Source organism: Pristis pectinata, chromosome 5 (assembly GCF_009764475.1).
Source record: "Pristis pectinata isolate sPriPec2 chromosome 5, sPriPec2.1.pri, whole genome shotgun sequence".
Lineage (NCBI taxonomy): Eukaryota > Metazoa > Chordata > Chondrichthyes > Rhinopristiformes > Pristidae > Pristis > Pristis pectinata.
The window spans coordinates 87,662,767-87,687,063 of record NC_067409.1 but is presented as its reverse complement, the minus strand read 5'-3'; the positions used below and the strand labels follow the sequence as shown (position 1 = coordinate 87,687,063).

The following is a 24,297-nucleotide window of genomic DNA, read 5'->3' as shown; positions in this document are numbered from 1 at the left end:
GGATTTCCTCCAGGAACTCTGGTTTTCTCCCAGATGCCAAAGACAGGTTGGTAGGTTAATTGGCCATTGTAAATTGCCCTAGTGTGGATGGGTGGGAATTGATGGGGATGTGGGGAGAATAGATTACAGGATGAGTTAGTGGGGGAATAGGATTGCTCTGTGAGCTAGCATAGACTCAGTGGGATGAAGGGCCTCCTTTTTCATATGCAAATATGTATCTTTCTTGTCAAAAAGACATAAGAGATGGGTGGTTACAAGAAACACACTCAATGCTACTGTGGGCTGAGGCCCATACAATGCAACTTTTAAGCATACCTCAATTTAGATGGCAGTGCTTCCACGGAACTCTCATTAATCTGTGCACACTGAGGGTTCTATGAATGCTTAGGATCCTAAACCTAAATTTAGCTTTCCAGTTTCTTACCAAAGGGAACTTTGCACAGAGTAATTTAACTCACCATCTGTCAGATAAGGCAATAAACTTGTCAAAGAAACATAAAAGGTACCATGACAATGGTTGTAAAAAGAACAGGAAAGCCCTACTGGTGCAGAAGAGGAGATGAGACCTGGGGCAGATCACATTGAATGGCGGAGCAGGCTCGAAGGACTGAGTGGCCTACTCCCACTGCTATTTTTATGTTCTTGTGCTGTTCTCCACCCTGTGGTTCAGGCCAGTTTTTATCCTTCATCTATCATCACTAAAGTAGTCTTTTATATGTCATTTTTGGGGCATCTTGCTTTTCACAAATTATCTGATAGGTTATCTATATTACAGCAGGAGCATATTTCATTGGGTGTAAAGCTCTTTGGGGCACCCAAGGATGTGAAAGGCGCTGTCTAAGTGTCAGTTCACAGAATCATACAGCATGGAAAAAGGGCCTTCGGCCCATCCAGTCCATGCCGACCATCAAGCTGTCTACACTAGCCAATTTACGAATTTTTCTTTTCACATTTCAATCGACATGCACTCACCACTCTTATTCCCCTGCCACCCAGCCACACTAGAGCAATCTACAGTGGCCAACTAAACTACAAACCAACATATCTTTGGGATGTGGAAGGAGACTGAGAGAACCCATGGGAAACCCACACAGACAGCACCGAAGGTCAGGATCAAACCTGGGTCATTGGAGCTGTGAAGCAGGAGCACTAACTGCAGTACCAGTGCACTGCCCACTTATCCAACTGAAGGCTTTTGAATCTCTGTAAGCCTTGTATCGATTTAGCAGGACAGGAGGAGCAGAGATCATTCTTGTGGCTTGACAATGTTTTTGCTGCCTGTATATAGGTCCTCTGTGCCTCCCTTCTTCCCCAGCTCTCTTTTGCCATACCCTCTTCTCAGAACAGGAAAGACCACCCAGATTGTTTAGGTCTTGCTTCATGTTGTACTAAGGTCTTTTATTGTAATTGCAAGAAATATTAACAGCAGCTCTGGTTAAGTAGCAACTTCTTACTAATTTTGATTTGAATCAATTCCAGTTCATTTTAACCCTGAGTGTCTTTACATGTGCTCCATTAAGTGGATCATGAAGGTGCAATCACATAGGGCACCCATGTGATTCATATGATTTTGATTCAGAAACCTTATACTCTATAAAGGATCATTAAACTAACATTTTCAGCCTGGTGAAAATAACAGGATCTGATCAATGCTGAAATCTTTTAGCCAGCAAACATTTTGGGAGAATCAGTCAAGATTTTGAAAAATTGTATATTATGCTTTGGTTAAACCCCCTGCTGTGACAGCAGCTAAATTCTGTCCTGTTGCAAATTCCAGAATTATCCACATCTTTTTTAAATATAATGTGAATTCCATGTAAGAAACAAGGATCATTTTGATCTTTCTTATGTCATGAGGCCACCAACTGACAACTGTAGAGCAAGTGAAAGTCAGTGTAGGCAGGGGTGATGAATGAGCACATATAGATGTGGAAAACCCCAGACACAGCTTGGAATTGGTGCAGGGTATAACTCAGGGGACTAGTAATTAGGGTGTTGGAGAAGTCAGGTCCTGAAAAAATAGTCAAAGTCTTGTATTTATTCACACTCATTCCTGGTGAGGTTTTAATCATTGATGCACTTCTCAATTGTTATATGGAAAATTAGCATAGAAATTACACACAGCAAGGCTCCTGAAGCAGTGATGTAATAATTGTCAGGTTATCTATATTCATTCATAAAGATGGTTGAGGTATTGTCAGGGATGTGAAGGAGAACTTTAAATAGCTGCTACATCTGAGGGGCAGTCAGGAACACAGTTTAATATCTTAATATCCTCTGGAAGTGTAGCAGTCCTTCAGGACTGCACCGGACCATCAACCCAAACTGTGCGCTTAAGTCTGTGGAACGTAACTAATCTGTGGCTCAAGCTTGGAAGTGCCGCCAACTGAATCAGAGCTGACATCTCGTGTGAATAATACGGAAACGAGCCAACAGGAAAGGAAGGCAAAGTTGCCAGAAAGCCTTCATTAGGGATGAAGCAGTCCATGTATGAATGTAACAATACCGAGACGCATTTCGGTATGGGCTGATAAATAACAAGTAATATTTATAGGACTGGAGTTTTCACATGCCCCTACATTTTGAATGAGCCATTATTATGATTGCCAATGTCCTGACTGTTTTTTTTGTATATGACAGAATTCCTTCATTCTGAATTTTAAGAAAGACCCATTTACTCTGACTCACTCTCTCTTACAGTCCTTCAATCCTTGTTAACACACATCTCCCAATACTGTGAGCTTGTGCACTAGCCTTTTATGCAGCACCTTATCAAATGTCTTCTGGAAATTCAAATACACTACAGCAACAGCTTCCCTTCTATCGACTTTGTCAAAGGACTCTTCCCTTTCATAAAACAATGTTGACTTGGTTTGATTACATTAAACTTTTCTAAAAGACTAGTTATTTCCTTCTTGATTATAGATTCCAGCATCTTCCCAACAACAGATGTTAATCTAACTAGCCTATAGTTTCTCACTTTCTGCCTCCTTGAACAAGGGCATCACTTTTACGATTTTCTAGATCGTTTGTACCTGCAGCTCTGTGAGTTTTGAGAAACTTCCACCAATGGCTCTATTATCCCTCGGCCAATTCCTGGTGATTGTTCTGCTTTTAGTCCATTAGTTTCTCTAATACTTTGTCCCTCTTGATAGTGAATGTTACACATTCTTCCCCCATTTGGAAATAGCCCATCTGTTATCCTTGTGGTATTTGCAGTGTCCTCCACCATGAAGGACTGCAATGGTTCAAGAAGATGGCTCACCACCACCTTCTCTAAGGCAAGCAATTGTGACCTTGGCAGCAATGCCCTGTTCCAGAAAATGAATAAATACAAGAAAGATGAAATTATAATGAACGTATAAATATCATCCAGCAATCAATTTTCAAAGTCTTCCTGATCTCCGTACAGGTTTAATATTGAATCAGTTGTTGTATTGTTTGATTTTGGAGTTTAACTTAAAGAAAGTTCAGACTCTTTCTTAGACTTGCTTGAATTTGATACATCACTTGCTGAGCTCTGCACTGGACACAACTCAGATAAAAAATCGTGATTGAGTGGTTCGCTATCCAGACTTGATTTATCTCTAAAGGAGATCATATGATTCTACATGTACACTTTGGATTTTGTCATCAAATTCAACCACATATCTTTTGGATTTGTAAACCTCTACTCCATTTCCTATCTCCCACTGTTGTGTGCTCGACTGGCTGCGGGGCTAAGAACACAAATGCACATTTTGTTTGAAAATGCATTCCTACTGATTTATGTCATCATGACATTTTGAATTCAATTGCCTTTGTTCCATTCTTGAATACAAATTTGGTTGAACAAGGCTCAAGCATGTCCTTAATCTTCTCTTCGCTAGGAGTTCTGCAGGTGTATAGTCATGGTAGTGTATGGTGCTGTTTTGTACTTCAGCAAGAAATTGGACAAGCAATGTTTCATGCTGAGGTTTGATTATTTCTGAATACTTTGTTTCTTACGAGTTTCTGTAACAATTCTGAATAATCTCTCAGCTCCTCTATTTGAAGACAGATATGAAGGAATAAGAGTTTGTTTGATTTCATTCCATTTCATAAAGTTTGCAAACTGAGTAGACCAAACCTGGGGGCCATTGTCAGAAAGAGCTTTTCAAGTGAATGATGACATATACATTTAGGCTTCAATTCATCTATAATATGTTTAGTAGTATTATGTGAAGCCAAGTCTTTCACTTCAATTCACTTTGAGTGGCTATCGATCAGTACTGGGAAATTGTCATTCCTTATTTCACAGAAGTCCACATGACCTGGTCAACCTATTCATAATCTACAGGTCCATGACTCCATTGGGGTTTTGCACCACAGGTTTCTACAATTTTGGCACACAGTGCATGTGCTTACCAACCATTCAAGGGACGGCAAGCAAAGCTACTTGCAATTGCTTGCATATTGATTATTCTTTTGTGTTCATTAAGAAATTTGACCCAAATTTTTCCATCAATGACCCCACTAGATGCACCTCTGTTCATATGACAAATTATCATGCTGTTGGAATGGTTTCATTTTCTTATCTGTATATTGGCAACAGTCTGTCCATCCTTCTGGTATCTGTTCATGGAGCCTTCTCAATACTAGGTCTTTCTTGCCTATGATTCTGGGCACAATTCCCATAAAGTCCCCATCGACTGTACATTTTCATTTTTCACATGTGATTTCTTATGTGGTGGCTGCAACAGAGCATCCACAATGGTGTTATGTTTGGAACTTCTATATAGTTGCAATGAAATAGGAGGATTGCTTACCTTTGCATCCTGAATGTCACCATCATCGATATCATTAATCTGAGAACTAATATTGCTGACAGTTAATTGTGATCTGTTACCAGGGAATAGAATCCAATGGTGAAAACTGATGGAATTTCCTGACTCCAGATACTATTGCAAGTGCTTCCTTCTTGATTTCTAATATAAAACCCTATAAAGATGAGTTTTTTTTTGCTTTATCACTGCACCCATAAAATAACTTGACTCATCACATGTCAACTTCAACCTGTGGGTGGAGTCACAATGAATAAGGAGAGTTTCATTTGCCAATCTTGCATTTATTATTGCAACCTGTTGCTTCACCACCCATATCTATTTCATGACATTTTTCAGCAAGTGAAACATGACTGTTGCCAGATCTGGAAGGAATCACAAATAATACTGCAGTATCCCTGGGAGTGACCGTAAGTTTGCTATATTTTCAGATGTTGGCAAACTGCCGATGACCTCTACTTTTTCCTTCACTAGTTATAGGCCATTAGCATCAACCCTGAAGCAAAGATGTAATCCTCATTACAAAAATGTGCATTTGGTTAGCTTCAACTTCATTTTGTACTCATGCAATCTCCTGAATGTTTCCTCCAAAATCAGGAGATGTTCTTCTATCCCTAAGGCAGTTGACAATCATCCTGGCTTTATGACCAGGATGATGCACTCCTTATGACCTTACGATACACTCCTTGCAAGGTTTTATCCCGTCATACCATGGAAAATTTTGTATGAAGATTTTGCTCCGTAGGATAAACTTGCCTATGTATGGAGCCTTCTGGGCAGATTGGTGGTCAGGTACTGCTTATTATCTTTGTTGACATCCAATTGTGCATAGGCATGAGAGAGATCTGATTTTGTAAAACTTTTGATCCTGGTAACTATGCATACAAGCCTTACAAATTAGATTGGAGACACTGCCCATTGTGTGTAGCTTGATTTAGTGTGACTCTCCACAGAACCATTTGATTTGTCTGCCTTAGGCATGACCCATTGATATGGCCCACTCACTCTGGTGGTTTTTTCACAAGCAACCATTTTGATCTAGTTCCATTTTAATTTGACTCTTTAGAGTAAACTGGACTGGTCTGGCCTTGCAATAGAATGATTTTGCATCAGGCCTGATGCAAATATATCAAATTTTGAACATATCCTTAAACTTTTCCAATCAAGTGTCAAGGTAAGATTTTGAAGTATCAGTGCTGTAATCCTACTTCCAGCCAAGCTTGAGTTGCCACTCCTGTCCCATTAAAGTAGGTCTGCAACAATGATGGGTAGCTGAAATCACTGTATTATAGTGCACCTAGCACTCCATTTGCAGTAAAAATGTCTGTATAATCTCACCAGACTAGGTTTTCATTTTGGCAGTGCTTTCCATCAACATATTCTGGCTGAACCTGCTAGAGTAAGGGTGCTGACTTATTATTGAACAGTCTATGGTAATAACAATGCATACACCAATGCATTGGGTGTTGATCAACAATGTTTCTCAAAAGTCTGTTAAAAATCTGTTTGTTTATTGCCATTACTGCTTGTGGCATAGATACTGTACAATCCCAATTCCTCATTGTCTGAATGAATTTCAATCTATAAAGTCCATCTGTCATTTTGAATTGTACAAAAATTCCTTTTGTTGCTTATCTTAGCCTCGGATCTGCAGGCTTTCAAAATGTGATCTTATTTTTGGCAACTGAGAAGCATTGCCTGTGAGTGATGGTTATTGAAATGGTAGCAACAGACTGAACTAGTCTCACAGGATGTTTTAGGGCTTGGGTTCATAGCCTTGGACTTTGCTACAGCTCACACGGTGGACCACACCTATGGCTTGTGCTGGATGAAAATCTCTGGCATTCTTGGATGTCATTTTCACCAACACAGCAATTTTACATGCAAATTCAAATGTCAGTTTTTGCATGCTTAACAGCTTTGACCAAATTCATTCCATGAACAAGGTACCATGAAAAATGACATCAAAATTGCAATGCAAAGACAGGTCCTTTAATGAAACAACGTACTCACTAATTCTGTCACTCCGTTTCTGTATTTTCATGTGAGGTGTTGCACTTTGGGAGGACAAACCAGGGTAAGACTCACACTGTGAATGGTAGGAATCTGAGTTGTGCGGTAGAACAAAGGGACCTGAGAATACAGATCCATAATTCCTTGAAAGTGGCATCACAGGTAGATAGGTCAATAGCTTTTGGCACATTGGCCTTCAGAAATCAGGGCATTTGAGTTGGGATGTTATGTTGGAGTTGTACAAGATGTTGGTGAGGCTGAATTTAGAGCATTGTGTGCCATTCTGGTCACCTACCTACAGGAAAGATACCAATAAGCTTGAAAGAGTTCAGAGAAAATTTACAAGGATGTTGCCGGGACTTGAGGACCTGAGTTATAGGAAAAGGTTGAAAAGGTTCGGACTTTATTCCTTGGAGCACAGGACATGAGGGAAGATCTTATAGAGGCATACACAATTATAAGGGGCATTGATAGGGTGAATGCATGCAGGCTTTTTCCCCTAAGGTTGGGTGAGATTAGAACTAAAGGTTATAGTTTTAGGGTGAAAGGTGAAATATTTAAGGGAACTCTGAGGGGAAACTTCTTCACTCAGAGGATGGTGCGAGTGAGGAATGACCTGCCAGCGGAAGTGGTAGATGTGGGTTCATTTGTAACATTTAAGAGAAGTTTGGATAGGTGCATGGATGGGAGGGGTTTGGAGGGATATGGCCAGGTACAGGTAGATGGGATTAGGCAGAAGATATGGTCAACATGGACGAGATAGGCTGAAGGGCCTGTTCTTGTGCTGTAGTACTCTATGACTCTATGGCTCATCCCAAGTTTTCAGATTTCAACTGTTTCTAATGGCTTCAGGTTAAGGTAATCTTTCAGCTTCTGCATGGTGCCATTATGCAAGACATCTTTTGCCTTTGTGTTGTGTGAGCTTTAACACACAACCTCTGGCCCAACCTTTTTCAGGTGTATTGATCCTTTACACATACATATCACATTGTTTTGGGCTCTGACATTGCCTTATTGTTTAACCGGCATAATATTGTTCAGTTCAAAGAAAACACGTCCATTCATTTGATATATGAGCTGCAGGGTTTGCTAGCTCAGTCTTACATGCCATGGCTCCTGAAACAGCCAATTAAGACAGCGACATTGTCCTACTCCTATTCAACATGTCACTGCTAAACCTGGTGCATGCAATAGTACAGTTACCACTTAACACCACTGTCCCTTCGCACTGTGACTTGCTGCGCTATGCGTGTTTGTTGATACATGTATATGCCTTAAACAGATGTGATTCCACATGAAAGATCGGTTTTGGTCTGACTTTTATCCACTGAAACATTTGGCTGATCTAAACTGACAAAATTGTGGTGAGTGGTGACTATTGCAGCAAGAGCAACTAACTGAATTGGTCTCAGTAACTTACCAGGCAAGTGTCATTTATTGAGGTAAGAGTACAATTAACAGTCCCAGAGAAAAACTGTCTGAGATCCCATCAAATAACACTAATTTGTAATATTTTCACTAGTGTATCAAAGAGTTAGTGGTTTAATTGCAAATGAGAACACTTAACCTATGAACATGTTGAGTCTTCAGGCTACATATTGTACATTCCAGTCTGTGTCATTGTTACAGACACAACTCTCCTTTCCAACAGGATCACAGTATGTCCACACACATACATGAAGAGAATACAGTATGTCCATGCATATGAATGTGGTGTGTGGACAAGTATTGAAAGATGTAAAGTGTGCAAGCTATGGGGAAAGGGCAGCGGAATGAGACTGACAGGATAGCTTTTTCAAAGATCTTCCTTCTGTGATTTTTGAACGTAATTAAGTAAAATTTCCTTTAAGAAAACACTAAATGTGGCCCCTTGCAAGATATTTTCAACCTGCGGTGCATGTGTACATTGAAACAGTTGGTTAGAACTCAGCACTCGACTGATCGCGTCTGCAAGAGCTGAAGTGGTTGGAGCATTGGATTCAAAGGGGAGGCTCTTCTCCCACTTTAAAGTGCCGCTGGGTGTAAACTGCAGGTTTTTAATGTGGTATGAGTGAGAGGGGAGAGCAATGTATTCGAGCACGCCTCGCTTCTCTGTCCCAGTCGGTCTGTGACAGCTCTCCTGGAAACTCTTTAAAGAAGATATTCTTTTCGTTGGGGAGAGCTTTCTCTGTACTTGTGGGATTATTATTTGTTTTCCTTTTTTTCCCCCTTTTCTCTCTCTTTCTCTTCGGCAAAGGAAGAATTACAATAAAACTCCAAATGCTTTTCTCGGCGAGGAAGCGAAGGAGAGACTATTAAGCAGCTGCTGAAAATGGGCAAGCTTCAATCAAAACATGGTAGGGAAATTAAAACTCATCCCACGGCCGCACACACGTGGGGTCTGTTCGCATTTTCACAGGGTGTTTTTCTTTTCTAGAGGTTAAGTCATTTGAAAATGAAACTCTCCAGCTTTGCTAACTTTTTAATTTTTTTTAAACATGGCTCGATTGAAACTGGCAGCATGCAAGCGAAGAGAAAATCCTGAAGGTGAGATACTTTCTTTAAATGGTTTTACCGACTAACAAGGATTAATCTAGATGAAAATAAACTGTTTTGGTATTAGTTTGATTTTAATTTGATTCCCCATCGCCTTTCAAATTGTAATTTTTTAACCTTCCTACTCATTCTTGCAATTAATTTTCTTATAACAGTTTCATCAGTTTTAACCCTGCTTTTTCTCCCCTTCTGTATGTTTTGTTTGTAGGAGACAGTTTCGTGGTGAATGCCTATCTGAATCGCCAGGGTTTGGAAGAGTATGAACGGCAGAGAGCTTCGAACATTATCCCGGAGCAGACGAAGCAGCGCGGATGTCGACCACTCTCCACGGTAATAGACATGGTCCGAGCAAGGGAGCTTTGAAACACATCCACATGTATATTCCCAAATACATCCGAGGGGAATGAGGCACACGAGGCCCTAGCCTCGCAGGTTTTTTTTAAAATCACCTTCCATCTCGGCTTTCATTTATTGCAAATGTTTGATTCGCAAGCCTCATCTCTGCTCGTATGTTGTAATTGGGATTCACTTCACCATCTCCGTGTCTTCCAAACTGCCCGTCTCTGCAGCGCAGCCGTTCCCCTCGGATTCCAGGTTTACCTCGCTCGTTGCCTGTGATTTCGAGTGCTTGCCGGCTTTTCTCCCCCTTCAGTTTAATTTTTGGGCTGGAATTGTGCGGGTGCAGAGGAGAGGAGCGCAGAGGTGACTCTGAGACTATCACCACCTAGATCAAACTGATTTTGTTTTTTAAAAAATATTCTGCCTTCCAGGCAGGTTTTCAGATGTAGACAATCTTTGGAACATCGATCCTGTCCAGAGAGAGAGAATTCTCCCAATGAGAATTATCAGCTCCATCTACTAAGACCCAAATCCGAATGATTTGGACGTTCAACGAAGCTAATGAGCTAGTAACTTACTGTGACTCTAAAATCACCTAAAGTGTAGGGATTCATTTTAACCAGATACATATTTTAAGTAGCATAGTGGTTATATCATTGGACTTGCAGCCAGGATTCTGGACTATTGATCCAGAGATATGAGTTCAAATACCTCCAGAATGGCTAGGGAATTTTATGTTCAAATAATTAAATCAAATTAAAGCTTGTCTTAGTAAATGTAATGGCAAAACTACCAGATTCACTTCTTGGTTCCACAGAGATACAAGAGACTGCAGATGGTGGAATCTGGAGCAACACGCAAGATGCTGGAGGAACTCAGCGGGTCAGGCAGCATCTAGGAAGGGAAATGGACAGTCAGTGTTTCGGGTTGAGACCCGTCATCTGAACTGATGAAGGGTCCATGTGAAGGTCTTGACCCGAAACATCAACTGTCTATTTCTCTTCATTGATGCTGCCTGACTTGCCGAGTCCCTTCAGCAATTTGCCTGTCACAAATTGGTTCACTAATGTTTTCCAGGGATGGAAATCTGCCATTCCTATCTGGTCTGCCCTTTGTTACTCAACCAGCATGGTTGATTCTTAATTGGCCTTTCAGTTCAGCAACAAATAGGCATAGATAATCAATGCTGGCATTGCCAGTGATGTCCATGTCCCATGAACAAATAATAACCCTGCTTGCAACGGATTTCAACTTTCCATTCTATTTCCGTACCAAAGCAACATTGCAATTGTAAGGCTTGGGCTCTGAAGGTTAATTATTCTTTCAGAATACATTTTGCTCTTTGAATGTGTACAGACAGATTGAACTGATATTTTCTTTTGTTCATTCAGAACTGAGGGAATTAGTAATGACTTTTGGGCTAATCTGTTTGGATTTCCTCACATTCGTTTCTGACATTAGTTTCATCACTGTGGGGATTTGCAGAGGGACCAAGGGAATGGAGGCTTAGCTTCAAAGAGATGTGTGCTTGTCTACCCACACTGTTATCTTAACTTTATCATTTTCCTCTCCCTAGCTTTCTCTCTCCACCCACTTCTGTGAGCAGATGACCTGATATCTGCAAGCATAAAAAGTGTCTAAATATCCCCAAAATAAAATAAAAACAGAAAATGCTGGAAATACTCAGCAGGTCAAGCTGCATCTGTGGGAAGAGAAACAGAGGTTAATGTTTCAGGTCGAATGTGCCCTGATGCAGATGGTCCTGACTTTTGGTCTTTATTTTAAATTTCCAGCATCTTGCAGTATTTTTTTTGATTTGGATCTTCAGAACAAAGAGCTGGGTGGAGGGAAACACTCAAGGGGATAGAGGCCAGTGGGCAAGGAGGGAACAGGTTCCAGCATGAATACTTGCAATGCAATTCTTGCTGATGTGACTGCATTGTTCCAGCAACAAGCAAGGGTCCAAAAGCTTTTGATAATGATGTTACCAAACTTCTTTTAAAGTGACAATAGGTCCTCCCCAGGTCGCAGCAGGGTTCTGTTCCTGTGAACTGTTCCGTAACCCAACAGTTTGCAAGTTGGAAATGCAGCTGCGAATGAAGTTCCCCCGAGGCATAAGAGCCTGCCACCCCACAGAGGGCAACCTCCCAAATTCCCGTTTGTACATATGGGCTGTATGTAAGTCAGGTGTTTGTAAGCTGGGAGGACCTGTATTCTGAGAACATTAATCCAAGTGTTCATGAACTGGTTAAGAGAATTGTGTTTGACTTGATCCTGATTGATGAATGATATGTGAAAGTTGACATCTGGTGTGGGCAACTGGATTGGCCAGTTTTAAACCCAATGTGACCACATTATTTTGGAATGGAAAGGGCTGATGTTGTTCTGAACAGTAAAGTGAACATAGAACAGTGTAGCACAGGAATGGGCCCTTTGGCTCACCATATCTATACTGACCATGATGCCAACGTAAACTAAGCCCATCTGCCTTCAGATGGTTTGTATCCCTCTATTCCCTGCCTGTAGATGTGCCTGTCTAAGTGCATCTTAAACATTGCTATTGTATTTGCTTCTACCACTTCCCCTGGCAGTGTGCCTCCTGTAAACTTTGCCCCCTCACGTTAAACCTTTGCCCTCTAGTATTTGACATTTTCACCACCTCATAATTTTGTATACATCAATAGGTCACCCCTCAGCCTCTGATGCTCCAGAGAAACAATCCAAGTTGTCCAACCTCTCCTTGTGCCCAATACACTTCAATCCAGACAACATCCTGGTGAAACTCTTCTGTACCCACTCCAAAACCTCCATGTCCTTCCTATAATGTGGTGACCAAAGCGGCACACAATATTCCAAATGTGACCAAACCAAATTTTATACAGCTGCAACATGACTTCCTGACTTCTGTTCTCATTGCCCCAACTGATGAAGGCAAGAGTGCCGTATGCTTCTTTACCACCTTATGTACTTGTGTTGCCACTTTCAGGAGCTCTGGACTTGAACCCCAAGTTCCCTCTGTATATCAATACTCCCAAGGGTCCTGCCACTTACTGTATATTTTTCTCTTGCGTTTGACCTCCCAAAATGCATCACCTCACCACTGGTCTGGAATAAACTCCATCTAACATTCTCCACCCGAATTTCCGACTGATCCATATCCTGCTGTATCTTTGACAACCTTCCTCGCTATCCAGAACTCCTCCAATTTTCATGTTTTCTGCAGACTTGCTAATCAGGCCACCAACATTTTCATCCAGAATAGCGGTATGTGACATCTGCCCATGGATGTACTATATTTTTCTGTTGACTAGAATTTCTTCCCGTGCAATATATACTGTTAGCTACAGAGAAATCACATTGCCTACTGAAAGTTGGTTTGGAGTTGGAGAATCAGGTTTATTATCACTGACTTGTTATGTTTGTGAAATTGTTGTATTGCAGCAACAGTATAGTGCCAAGCCACGGAGTTACTATAAATTACAAAATAAATAGTGCACAAAAAAGAATAACTGAGTAGTGTTTCATGGACCAAGTCCATGAGTGTAGAGAGAGTAGAACAGTGGGCTAAGCATGCATCCTTGAGGTGCACCTGTGTTGATCCTCAGTGAGGAGGAGCTGTTATTACTGACCCGCACTGACTAGTCTCCCGATAAGAAAGTTGAGGATCCGGTTTGCAGAGGGAGGGAGGTACAGAGGGCTCAAGTCTTGAAGCTTGTTGATTAATACTGAAGGGTTGATTGTGTTGAATGCTAACTGATAACTGCAGCCTGACGTATATGATGTATGGGAAACACCCAGAATGGGAATGCAAGCTTCGCCTTTCCCATTTTGGTAGGTAGGAGTATCTTCAAGTGTATAATATTTGAGGGAGGAGAATATACAAGTGTATTGTCTCATCCGCCAGTTCATTGATGCCAGAAGAATTGTCATGCTGAAATGATTCATTCCGTCAAGCAGTTCCTCTTGATGTCTGTCTTTCTCGGGAGTCCTGGTACCTTTTTTTGCTATCTAAGCTATCCTTAAATACTGATATAGTCTCTGATTTAGTTATGAAACTTGATGGTGCATTCCACTGCCTTGTATATCTTTCCTTTTTTAAAAAAATTCCTCTATACTTTGTTAAATCTCTTCTATAATAAATTTTTTACCTATGTCTTCCTTTTGTATTCTAGTCTCAACTAATAAAAGCACTTTCTATTTACCCATTTCTTCCCAATTTTAAACAGCTTTTTTAAATCATTCCCCAATTCTGACTTTTCCCACGTTTCTTTCATGCTTCTATATCCTTGTGCCAGTGATTGTGCCGTGACTTCTCTGTTGTGTTAAGGTATTGCCTAAAATAAAACAGAGCAATGCATGGGACTCTGAAGGTGTCAGAGATGAATAATGATACTCTAACTTTTAAACATTGCACTGTTTTCCCTGTAGCCTTGCATTACATTTGCATTTATTTTTATAATTTTACTTCACTTGAGGTGCTGATTGCATGTGAAGACCTAAGCCCTGTTGTTTTGTTGATCCATGCTGCCAGCCTTCACCATATGTACCACCTCACACTTGCTGATATTGAACTCCATGGCCCAGTTTTTTTTTCTACCATTCTGTCAACTTCATTCATGTTCCTTTGGTTACTTACTTTAAAATAAAGTACCTCTTGCTTTAGCATCATCTGGAAATGCCGATACTACTTCCGATACTAAGTCTAAATCATTACTGTAGGTCGTGGGCAGATGTATAACTAGATCACATGGTGCACTGCTATTCACATCCAGACATTCTGATTCACTGCCCTTAATTCCTGCACTGTTTCTGCACTTGTAAACTTATCTTAAACCAATTTTCTACCCTCCTCCTGATTCTATAAATGTTTGCAATATCTGTTTCTTATTTGTTAAAGACTTTCTGGATGTCCATGTAAACAATATCTACTATATCTCCAATCTGCAGTAATAATACTATAAGACTGACAATACACACCCCTGAGACTGTGGTGGCGCTGGTCTGGCAGATTTTCTGGACTATTGGATGTTATTCCAATGAACGCTCTCAACACTTTTTTTAGATGTCACATGGTATTATAATAACATTTCCAGTGAACCAGGCAAGTTTAAAGGGAACACGGGAACCGGTACGCTGGTGAGTCGAAAGGGATCGCAGCAAACATCACCTGGTGAGGCAAACCATCAGGATTTTGGAATAGTTGGATAATAGATTATTGGCATTTTACTGTACACTGAAATCTATAGATGCTTGATAATTATTTTAGTTAAGTGATTCCTTCGATCCAAGAGTGCTGATTATGGTCAGATTAACCTTGCATTTGATATCGTGTTCCTCTGATGGTCTCTCTTCACAAGTTGGCATTTTCACACTGTAATACAATGAACTGTAAATGACGTTACTGCTGCTGAATCAGTTGTTTATTTTTCCAAATAATGGATATTGGTAGGTAGAGTCTTCTTGTGCAATAACTCAATGAAAGCAATTTTTATGTCAGGTGATTGGCAGGAAGGTGGTATGTTTTCGTGCATTTTTTTGCTCACGCAAGACGGTACCTAACTGGTGTATGAAAGGTCCAGAGGGGTCAGTGGGAATTCTTGAATATTCCTTGCCAGTATCAACCAGGAACCTGGCATTCTATTAAATGTGTAAGATTAGCTTGGTGTTTAGCCAGCAATATTCTTGGAAATCTTCCTCATGCCATCTTATGATTCAAGTCAGAAGAAAAATACTTGACTGGAGAAAGGTTTGGCCTTGTTGCAGTACTCAACGGGGAGAAAAAGGTGGTGTGATGGAGATGTTTGCAGAAAGAATTCCTGGGTTTAATGACTTGAAAGTACAACTGCAATGGTGGAACTTCTAATGATCAGTGATGTTTGAGGCAGGAATTGGCAGACTGCAGTAAAATGGAATATTATAGGATTGAAACAGATGATAAATGTAAGAGGGAAGTCCATGGAGGGTATTCTGAAATTCATTTTATTTATTTTGAAGCCAATGTAGGTTGGCAAGCAGGAATAGAATGCTACTTGTTGGCAGTTAGGACATGGGCAGCAGAGTTTTGAATGGCTGCATTTAGAGAATAGAATGAGGATTTGTCAGGAGTTCCAAGAAGTAGCCGTGTTTAGAGGTTTTTGTTTGGGGAAAAAAACGAGAATTTCTTTAGCAGATGAATTGGGTGATGTTTAGATGCTGGATTTGTGATTTGAAGCTCTTCTCTGCATCATATTTGCCATAGCTTGACAGTTGTGAAGGAGAGGGATGGATTTGGTGGTAAGGAAACAGTCACTGTGGGATGGGAAGCTCTTGACCACTCCATCTCCTAATTTTCAGCCACAAGCAGTCTGAAGGTTAGAAGACAGAAGAGTGGTGAGAGAGAGGGACATCAGTGTATATGTGGAACCTGACGCTGCACTTTGAGAAGATAGCATTAAGGGTTGTCATGAAGTTCAGGAATGTGAGGGGGCTAAGTATTATTCTCCAAGCACCATGACAAGGTCAAATGTGGACACTTTAGAACCTATTGCATGCGATTAAATCGGTAGAATGGAAAGGGTCAGCATAGTCTCTCTAAGCTGGATGATGCTTAAGAAGGAAAATGTGGTGAGTTGTGTCAATAGCAGAGGTCAAGAATGAGGAAGAGTATTTTACCTTTGTTATAGTCATGTTTGATGCTGTTTTTGGTCTTGATGGGAGCAATTTCCATATTGTCACATGCAGGGAAACCTCATGAGAGGGATTAAAATGAGAAGGAGTTTCTGGAACAATTGAGATGGATGAGAGAGGCAACTGACTTGAGTTATTGAGGGGCATCAGCCCATCTTTTATCAGAACTTGTTTCGTTATGCAGCTTTCAGCATGGAATGCCTCAAACGAGAAAGTGATACTCCTCGGAAAGTGCCCATTTCACAATTTTCCTCACCCAGGCACCTTGCATTGATAACATAATTGGCTGTTTATTGTCTGCTTCCACCTGCACTTAGCTTAGTCTGCATGTTAAACAGCGCTCTGGAGGGTTAAGTTCAATTTGGCAGCATTAAGGCTGCTCCTACAAGAACTTGGCATTTGTGGTTAAAACGGTGTTTGATGTGGCAGTGTTACTCTGAAATCAGGGCACTGAATGCAACCTGCACCAAAAAATTGTACATCATTGCACAAGTTTGAATGGCACTTAGAATGGGATTTATTGAAAGAAATTGTATTCTTCTTGTGAATCAGAAATTGTCAATGTTAACTGCACACCAGTGTATGTTATTGAGAGAACATTATCCCTCTGAAAAGATTTCTAAATTGTCAGCATTTACATTCGAGTTGTAGGATCTGTTTCCTTTTCAGTCTTTCAAACTATACTACCACATCGAAAATGTATGTGATATGCAGTTTAAATCTCTACACAAAAGTCACTTGGTTTCAAAGTTGTAGCTTATTGTAATAATTAAATAATCTTGACATTGAATTTTCTGTTATCCATCTGGGTCAGGGAGCATACCTTCTCACTGGCATGTTTTGTTTCAAGGTCTATGTACAACTCTCTTAATTATACTCATTCTCTGCATATCTACAGCTGATGATAGGGATGATACTTGAATATGAAGAGCGAAATTATTAGGAATTAAATAGCCTGATGTTGTCATCTTAAGCAGACCCTCAGAAATGGCAATGACTTGTTTTTGCTCAAGTTCCATGGGTTTTGAGGGAGCAGATGATGTGAATGTAGGATCCTTGGACTCTGCCACAAGTGGTGCAGAAGGCGGCTGATGGTGCAGATGTGCCTGTAGTTTAGGAGGCTGTAGTAAATAGAGTCATAGATGCAAGCACTTCAGTCTAACAAGTCCATGCCGACCACGTTGTTCACATAGCTAGTCCTAATTTCCTGCGGTTGACCCATATCCCTCCAGGCCCCTCCCCTCCATGTACCTATCCAAGTGCTCCTTAAGTGATACTATTGTAGCTGCCTTAACCACTTCTTCTGATAGCTTATTCCATATACTCCTCTGCCCCCCCCCCCCCAATGTGGAAAATGTTGCCCATCTGGTCCATTTTAAATCTTTCCCTTCTCACCCTAACTTTATGCCTCTTGTTTTTGACTCCCCTACCCTGGGGAAAAAAACTTTACCATCCACCTTATCTATGCCTCTCGTAATTTTAAACATTACTATAAGGTTGCTACTCATTCTACGTTCCAAGGAATAAAGATGTAACCTGGCCAGCCTCTCCCTATAACTTGGACCCTCTGGTAGTGGCAACATCCTCATAAATCTTTTCTTCGCTCTCACCAGTTCAACCACCTTTTCCCTATAACAGGGTGACCAAAACTGTACACAGTACTCCAAGTGTAGCCTCACCAACAACTTATACAACTGGAACATAATGACCCAACTACTATACTCAATGCCCTGACTGATGAAGCCCAGTGTGCTAAATGGCTTTTTCACCACCCTGTCTACCTGTGATGCTGATGTAGTATTCAAATACCGATGTAGTTTTCAGAGGTTGAATTTAGTGTCCTGGCCAATACCTATACTTAAAAAAAAATTACCAGTAAAACCTGATGATGTAGCCATTATTACACCATCGTTTGAGATCTCACTTTACAGCCAGTAAGGCACTTATAAAGTGTAATCGTTATAATGTGGCAGACAATTTTTGCACAATTATTTCCCACAAACAGTGATGTGATAATCATCAGATAATGTTTTGTGATGGTTGACGGTTAAATAAGTACTAGGACACTGAGTGTTGTTTATTCACTGCAATGTCAGTTCTGTTATTAATTTCTAAATGGTAAGGTGGCAGCTTGAAGACCAAGTGAAAATGGGGCGTGGAGGGGGAGAGGTAGATACACCAATGAGAAATAGGAGGAAAGAAGGAAATACCAACAAAATGATTGCTATCCTTGGCACAGACAGATTTAAAAAGATTAAAAACAAATTTCAACATAAGAGTTCTGCAAGCAATTGGAACACATCTGTAAGATCTTGCTGAACAAAAGCCTATGTGGTATTTGCATAGGCCAATTAGTGCATACAAAGGAAAGATCTTATCAATACCTACTGACTGCGGCTTTCTCCTGAAGTAAGATAACTTGCACATTCAGCTTCAGATTTGACTTTGAATTTGGATTTTTTCCAAGTCTCAAGCTGTTCCTAATTTTTTTTAAATATCTAGGTCTAAATGATATGACTTTACTGAACTATAATTTCATTTTGAAGATTAAACATTCTCATGTTCTGATGGTCATTTTAAACTGGCTGAATGGAAAATTGAATTTGTTTCCAGCCGGTATTTAAACCACTTTTGATTCAGATCTATGGTTCTTTTGCCTTTTAATCAAGCTCTACTTCCTGGCTATCTCTACCTTCTTGAGGCTACCATTGCCTTCTGTTCTCATGAACTAGATGTTCAATTGTAGAATGGCACATTAGTAGGAAGAAGCCATTCAGCCCATTGGGGTGGTGCACCAACTTGTTCAAAAAAGCAATCCAGTTTGTCCCAGTCACCTGCTCTTTCCTCAACAGTGGGAATGGTTTCTTTTTATAAGCCCTTCATGATGTTGAACAAATGCTATCAAATCATACCTTAGCCTCCTTAGTTCTAAGGAGAATAACTCCAGCTTCATCCTAATCAATGTAACTGTGATTCCTCATCCCCAGAACATTTTCCATAATCAAGTGTACCACCTTCAAAACATTCACGTCCTTCTTCAAATTTAGTGCTCAGATTTGGATGCAATAATATAGTTACCCTGGACCATTATTTTGTATGACTATGGCATAACTCCTAGCTTTTATATTTGATGTATCAGTTCATGCTTTACAGTGAAACATTTGCAACGCCCTTCTCATTTGATACCACTGAGAATTAGATTGTGACCAACACCAATATAATTTCTACACTTGGTTTTCTCAGTAACCAAAGATAAATCCAGTATACCAGGTAACGTATGTGTTTGGGTGCTGGCAGCCTTTCTAGTACTTTTTACTTTGTATTTCTTCTATAATTCCGAAACCTGACATGAATTAGTTCTTTTGAGCTGTTCTCCAATAAGTAATCTCATTTAGTCTACTGAATGAGCATTAGAATTTTTATCTCTTCTTCTCAGTCTGGTTACTTTTCTGCGTCCATTCCAGGCTCTCACAAGAGTACATTCATTCTTCATTTGGCATTGCTGTCTTTGAGCGAATTCGGACCAGGTTTTCCTTTACTGCAGAGATGGGTATAATCGCTGAATTAAATGTCTTTTCGGCATTTTCTCTATAATACTTGATGATAAAGCCATGAACTCCAAGTGAAATAAAGTTTGGCTAACAGGAAATTGGGAGCTCCCAACAAGAAATTACATACATGCAGTAAGCAATCTAGTAATCTGTTGAAGAGTTAAATACTCTGTTGCATTGACTTGCAAAGTTGGAATTCTTCAATTTTCATTGAAATCCAAATAATTGATCAAGTGAAAACTTTTACTTCCTCAAACTAACTGCTAGTAGTTCTGATATGTAACCCTGCTGTTAATTGGAGCACTAAGGATGAACATTGGGATATGGGTATCAGTAAACGTCACCACAGAAAGTTTACAATACAGCAAAAGGCCATTTGGCCCACTGTCTCCATGTCAGTTGCAAAAGAGCCGCCCAATCTAATCCCACATTGGTCCATAGCTGTTCAGGTCATGTCTCTTCAAGTACACATTCAAGTACTTCTAACTATATTTAGGGCTCATCTCATTACCACTCTTAAGGCAGCAAGATCTATACTCCTACCATACTCTGAATGAAAAATGCCTTTTTTAATCCTCCTTTCCGCCCCCCCCCCCCCACCCCCTCCAATTCTGGTTGAATCTATGCCCCTGACTCTGAATCCTTCTGTTAAGGGAAATAGTTCCTTCCTACGTACTCCATCTAGGCTTCTCAGTTAAGTCTAGACTTAACCTACTGTTTTAAAGTAAACAACCCCAGATTATCCAATCTTTCCTCATATCTATAGTTTCCATTCCTGGCAACATCTTTGTAAATTTCATCTGCAGCCTCACTGAGGCATTCGCATCTTTCCGAATGGAGTGACCAGAACAGAACTGTTCAAGCCATGTCCCAACTAACACAACCTCCCTGCTCTTGTTTATCATTTTTAATGTTTCATTATAACTTGGAAAAATATGAGGAACAGAGAAGGGGAAAAGAGTGGAAGTAAAAAGGGAATGCATGTGAGAGGGGTTCAATGACACAAATGATGGGGTTGGTTATGAAAGGATAGTGAAGGCTTCTTAGCTGCAGCTGATAAGAAGGAAGTGTAAATGGAGGGAGAAGAAAACAATGTGGGAACTGAAGCAATGCACACAAAATGCTGGAGGAACTCAGCAGGTCAGGCAGCATCTACAGAGGGAAATGAACAATCGGCTTTTTGGGCCCAGACCCTTCATTGGAACTGAAATGTGGGAACTGAGATACAAAGCACCGCTGTTGCTAAGATCTGAAATAAAAGAGAATGCTTGAGGAACTGGACATGTTACAGTTCTCAGTACTGAATTCAACTGTAGCTGTGGCACTTTACTCTGTACTGTTATTGTTTCTTTTACCTGTACTACATCAATGCACTCTGCACTAACTTAATGTAACTGCACTGTGTAATGAATTGACCTGTATGATCGGTTTGTAAGACAAGTTTTTCACTGTACCTCGGTACAAGTGACAATAATAAACCTAAACCAAAACCAATACCAATACCAATGTCAGATAATCAGTCTTTCCAGTTCATAGTAGAAATGAGCAGTTTTGATAAAGAGTCATCAACCTATAATTTTGGTTTAGTTTTACTCTTTGCAGATGCTGTCTGACCTCCTGATATTTCCCACTTTTAATTTGGATTTCCAGCAACTGCAGTGTTCTGGATTTCTGTCCTCTGTCCCCATTCTTCTTGCACTCTTTTTACACCTCCAGACAGATCAGGCGCAATTAGTGAGCCTTCATCCTCTCTCAACACTAACTACCATTTGTCTCTCTTGATCTCCACCCTCCCACAAACATTCCCTTTCTTCATTTCGTCTCTCCCTCTTCCCTGAAACTCGAGACACGTTTTCTAACTTTTCCTTGTTTTATGAAAGGTCATCAAAGTAAAACATTACCTCTGTTTCTCTATCCACAGGTGATGCCCGACTTGAGTATTCTGTTTTTATGATATCCAATGTGCAACATGCCACAACAGAAATTAGATAAATGATAAGGTTGGTTAAGGGATGAACATTTGTGAGGATGATAGGAAGCAATACTCCTGTATGCTACTTTAAACTTGTACTGTGGGACTTTTTGCATGAGCTGAGGAATAGGTGAGGCATTGGTGTTCATTTAGCATCTGATCTGAAAGATGATTCCTCCTAAGTGCAGCACTTTGTATTGCCAATAAAATTTGGGGCTCCAGTCTCGGGAATGGGACTTAACCCATGACCTTGTGATTTGGACACTGTTGTCAACCATGATCCAGCTGTGGGTTACTGCTGATCTCCTTGGAGCTGATAGAACATTCGTACAGTGCAGGGTGTTAGCCCAACAACAGCTTGTACTTATCCTGCATTTTTTTAATATTAGTAAAATGTTCCATGGTGCATCATAAGACTATTATCAAATAGATGAAGACCCTTGATTGCATAGGAGATATCACAACCTGGTCAGAGAGTTGGATTTTGAGGAGAATCTAGAGTTGGAGAGATGGAAAAGCTTAAGGGGTGGGTTCCAGATCTTAGGATGTTAGCAATTGAAAACCCAGCTGATAGTGTTGGAATACTGAAGCACTCAGAATTGGAAGAGAACAAATATCTGTATGTTTTGGGCTGGAACAGATTAACACAATTCAGTGTAGGTTAGCAAGCATAAGGGTTCTAGATGAATGATCTGGGTATATGGAGATGAAAAACTCAATGGTGTTTTGCATGCACTACTCTTGTATGTCAGCGCCAATGAAGAGCTTGTTCTTTCAGTATATATTTGTCAATTCTTATTTGGAGCCAGAAGCTTATTTAGTTCTGTTCATCAGTTGGACAGTAAACTTGGGAAGCCAGAACATGATCCCTGTTAGGTGGAAGAGTCACTTCACTTTGTTATCTGCAGTTTCTTAGAACCTTTCTCTGAATTGCACATCTTGGCATTGTACCATGTAAATTGAATACATTATAGTAAAAATAACTGTCTAATTTAATTACTGTCTAATTTAATCTACCCATAGCTGGAAAAAACTTCCATTGAATTTTCTGTTATCTCATGCAATTATGACTTCTGCTTGTACACCATTGACCACTTAAGTGCCACTATCATCTATGTTTGTACAACAGTTATTTCATTAAATAGCATGAACTAACCACTAGACATAAAGGTACGTGCATTAATAAACCTGAAAACATAACAAAACTTGCTTTTCCTATCGCCACCACTTTGATTTGGCTCTTTTATAGTTTTATGGAAAGGAAATCTGTTCTTTCCCCCAATGGTTAATGTATAAGTAGTGCTAAATACTATGAAGGGATACTGGTGCAGTGACTTCGTTAGGATACATTTGAGAAAGGGATGAGGGTTTTTTTTACAAGCGGTTGGGTAATTGGATTCCACAGCTGCTCCACATAAACATCAAAGTGCCTTGAGAGGAGAATTATTCCGGGTTACTCCATCGCATGAATGACAGTGTCTGGCCAGAACCATCTGCTCCACCTTCTCATCCAGAAAGTTTAAATTAGAGGCTTCAAATTGGGTGGAGAAGAGACTTGTATGTATCACTTTTAAGATTAGTTTCCTTCTGATGGGCTTTCATGGTTTTTTAAGTTATGAAAGGGATTTCTGTATTGAAGAATACCTAACTCGGTTTTATTACAGGGCAGAATTGCATAAAACTTTCACTGACCTTGCATTTTCAAGAAAATTGTTTGAAAAGGTAGTTTTCTTCTCAAAGCTTGAGTTTGGAGTATAAATTACAGTGCCCTTCCCAAATTTCTGTCCAAAGTGCATATCAAAAGCCTGCAGTTAATGGGTCTTCCCATGGGAAGCACTTTTGCAAATACAGCATAGTGGGTGTGTTATTCAGACTGAAGTCCACAAACCTGGACTAGTAATCCAGAGAATGCTAATTCAAATCCCACCATGGTGATTTGTGATTTAAGTTTAGTTTACTTTCATTTGTTCAATGAATACAGATGTTATTGGAAAGGCTGGCATTTATTTTCTATCCTGATTGCCCCTCGGCATTTCAGAAGTTCGTTAATAATTGACCGCTGTATTGATTTACAATGTATGTATTACATTCAGATAGCACTTTTCTCGTCTTGTTGTGTCCTAACATGAAAAAGATTTGAAGTGTAGTTACTGTTGTAATGTATGAAACATGGTAGTCAGTAATTGTTTTATTCAAGATTTAATGACTTGAATTTAAATTCTACTGATTTCATTGTGGGACTTGAGCAATGAACAAGTGTCTAGATCAATGATCCAGACTTCTGGATAATTGTCCATAACTTCCCCACTATGCTACTATATATACTGTATATTTAAAACAAAAAGCTAGATTTTGGCAATAGTGATTGTGAGATTCTTGATCATTTTAAATAAAAACTAAAGCACTGGTGTCTTTCTTT

At 40.0% G+C, this 24,297-nt stretch overlaps 1 protein-coding gene across 3 annotated transcripts in view; it reads left to right on the top strand.

The window, feature by feature from the left end:
• The first annotated feature begins 8,773 nt into the window (after nt 1-8,773).
• nkd2b (NKD inhibitor of WNT signaling pathway 2b) overlaps nt 8,774-24,297 on the top strand; it is a 100,383-nt gene continuing 84,859 nt past the window's right edge. For 2 of the 3 annotated variants that reach the window (XM_052016363.1, XM_052016364.1), the window contains exons 1-3: nt 8,851-9,151; nt 9,315-9,341; nt 9,559-9,680. In XM_052016363.1, coding sequence (XP_051872323.1) covers nt 9,127-9,151; nt 9,315-9,341; nt 9,559-9,680 — 174 coding nt within the window. In that variant the 5' untranslated portion in view covers nt 8,851-9,126. Of the gene's footprint in view, nt 9,152-9,314; nt 9,342-9,558; nt 9,681-24,297 lie in introns of all 3 variants that reach the window. The other variant, XM_052016365.1, reaches the window with a different exon arrangement.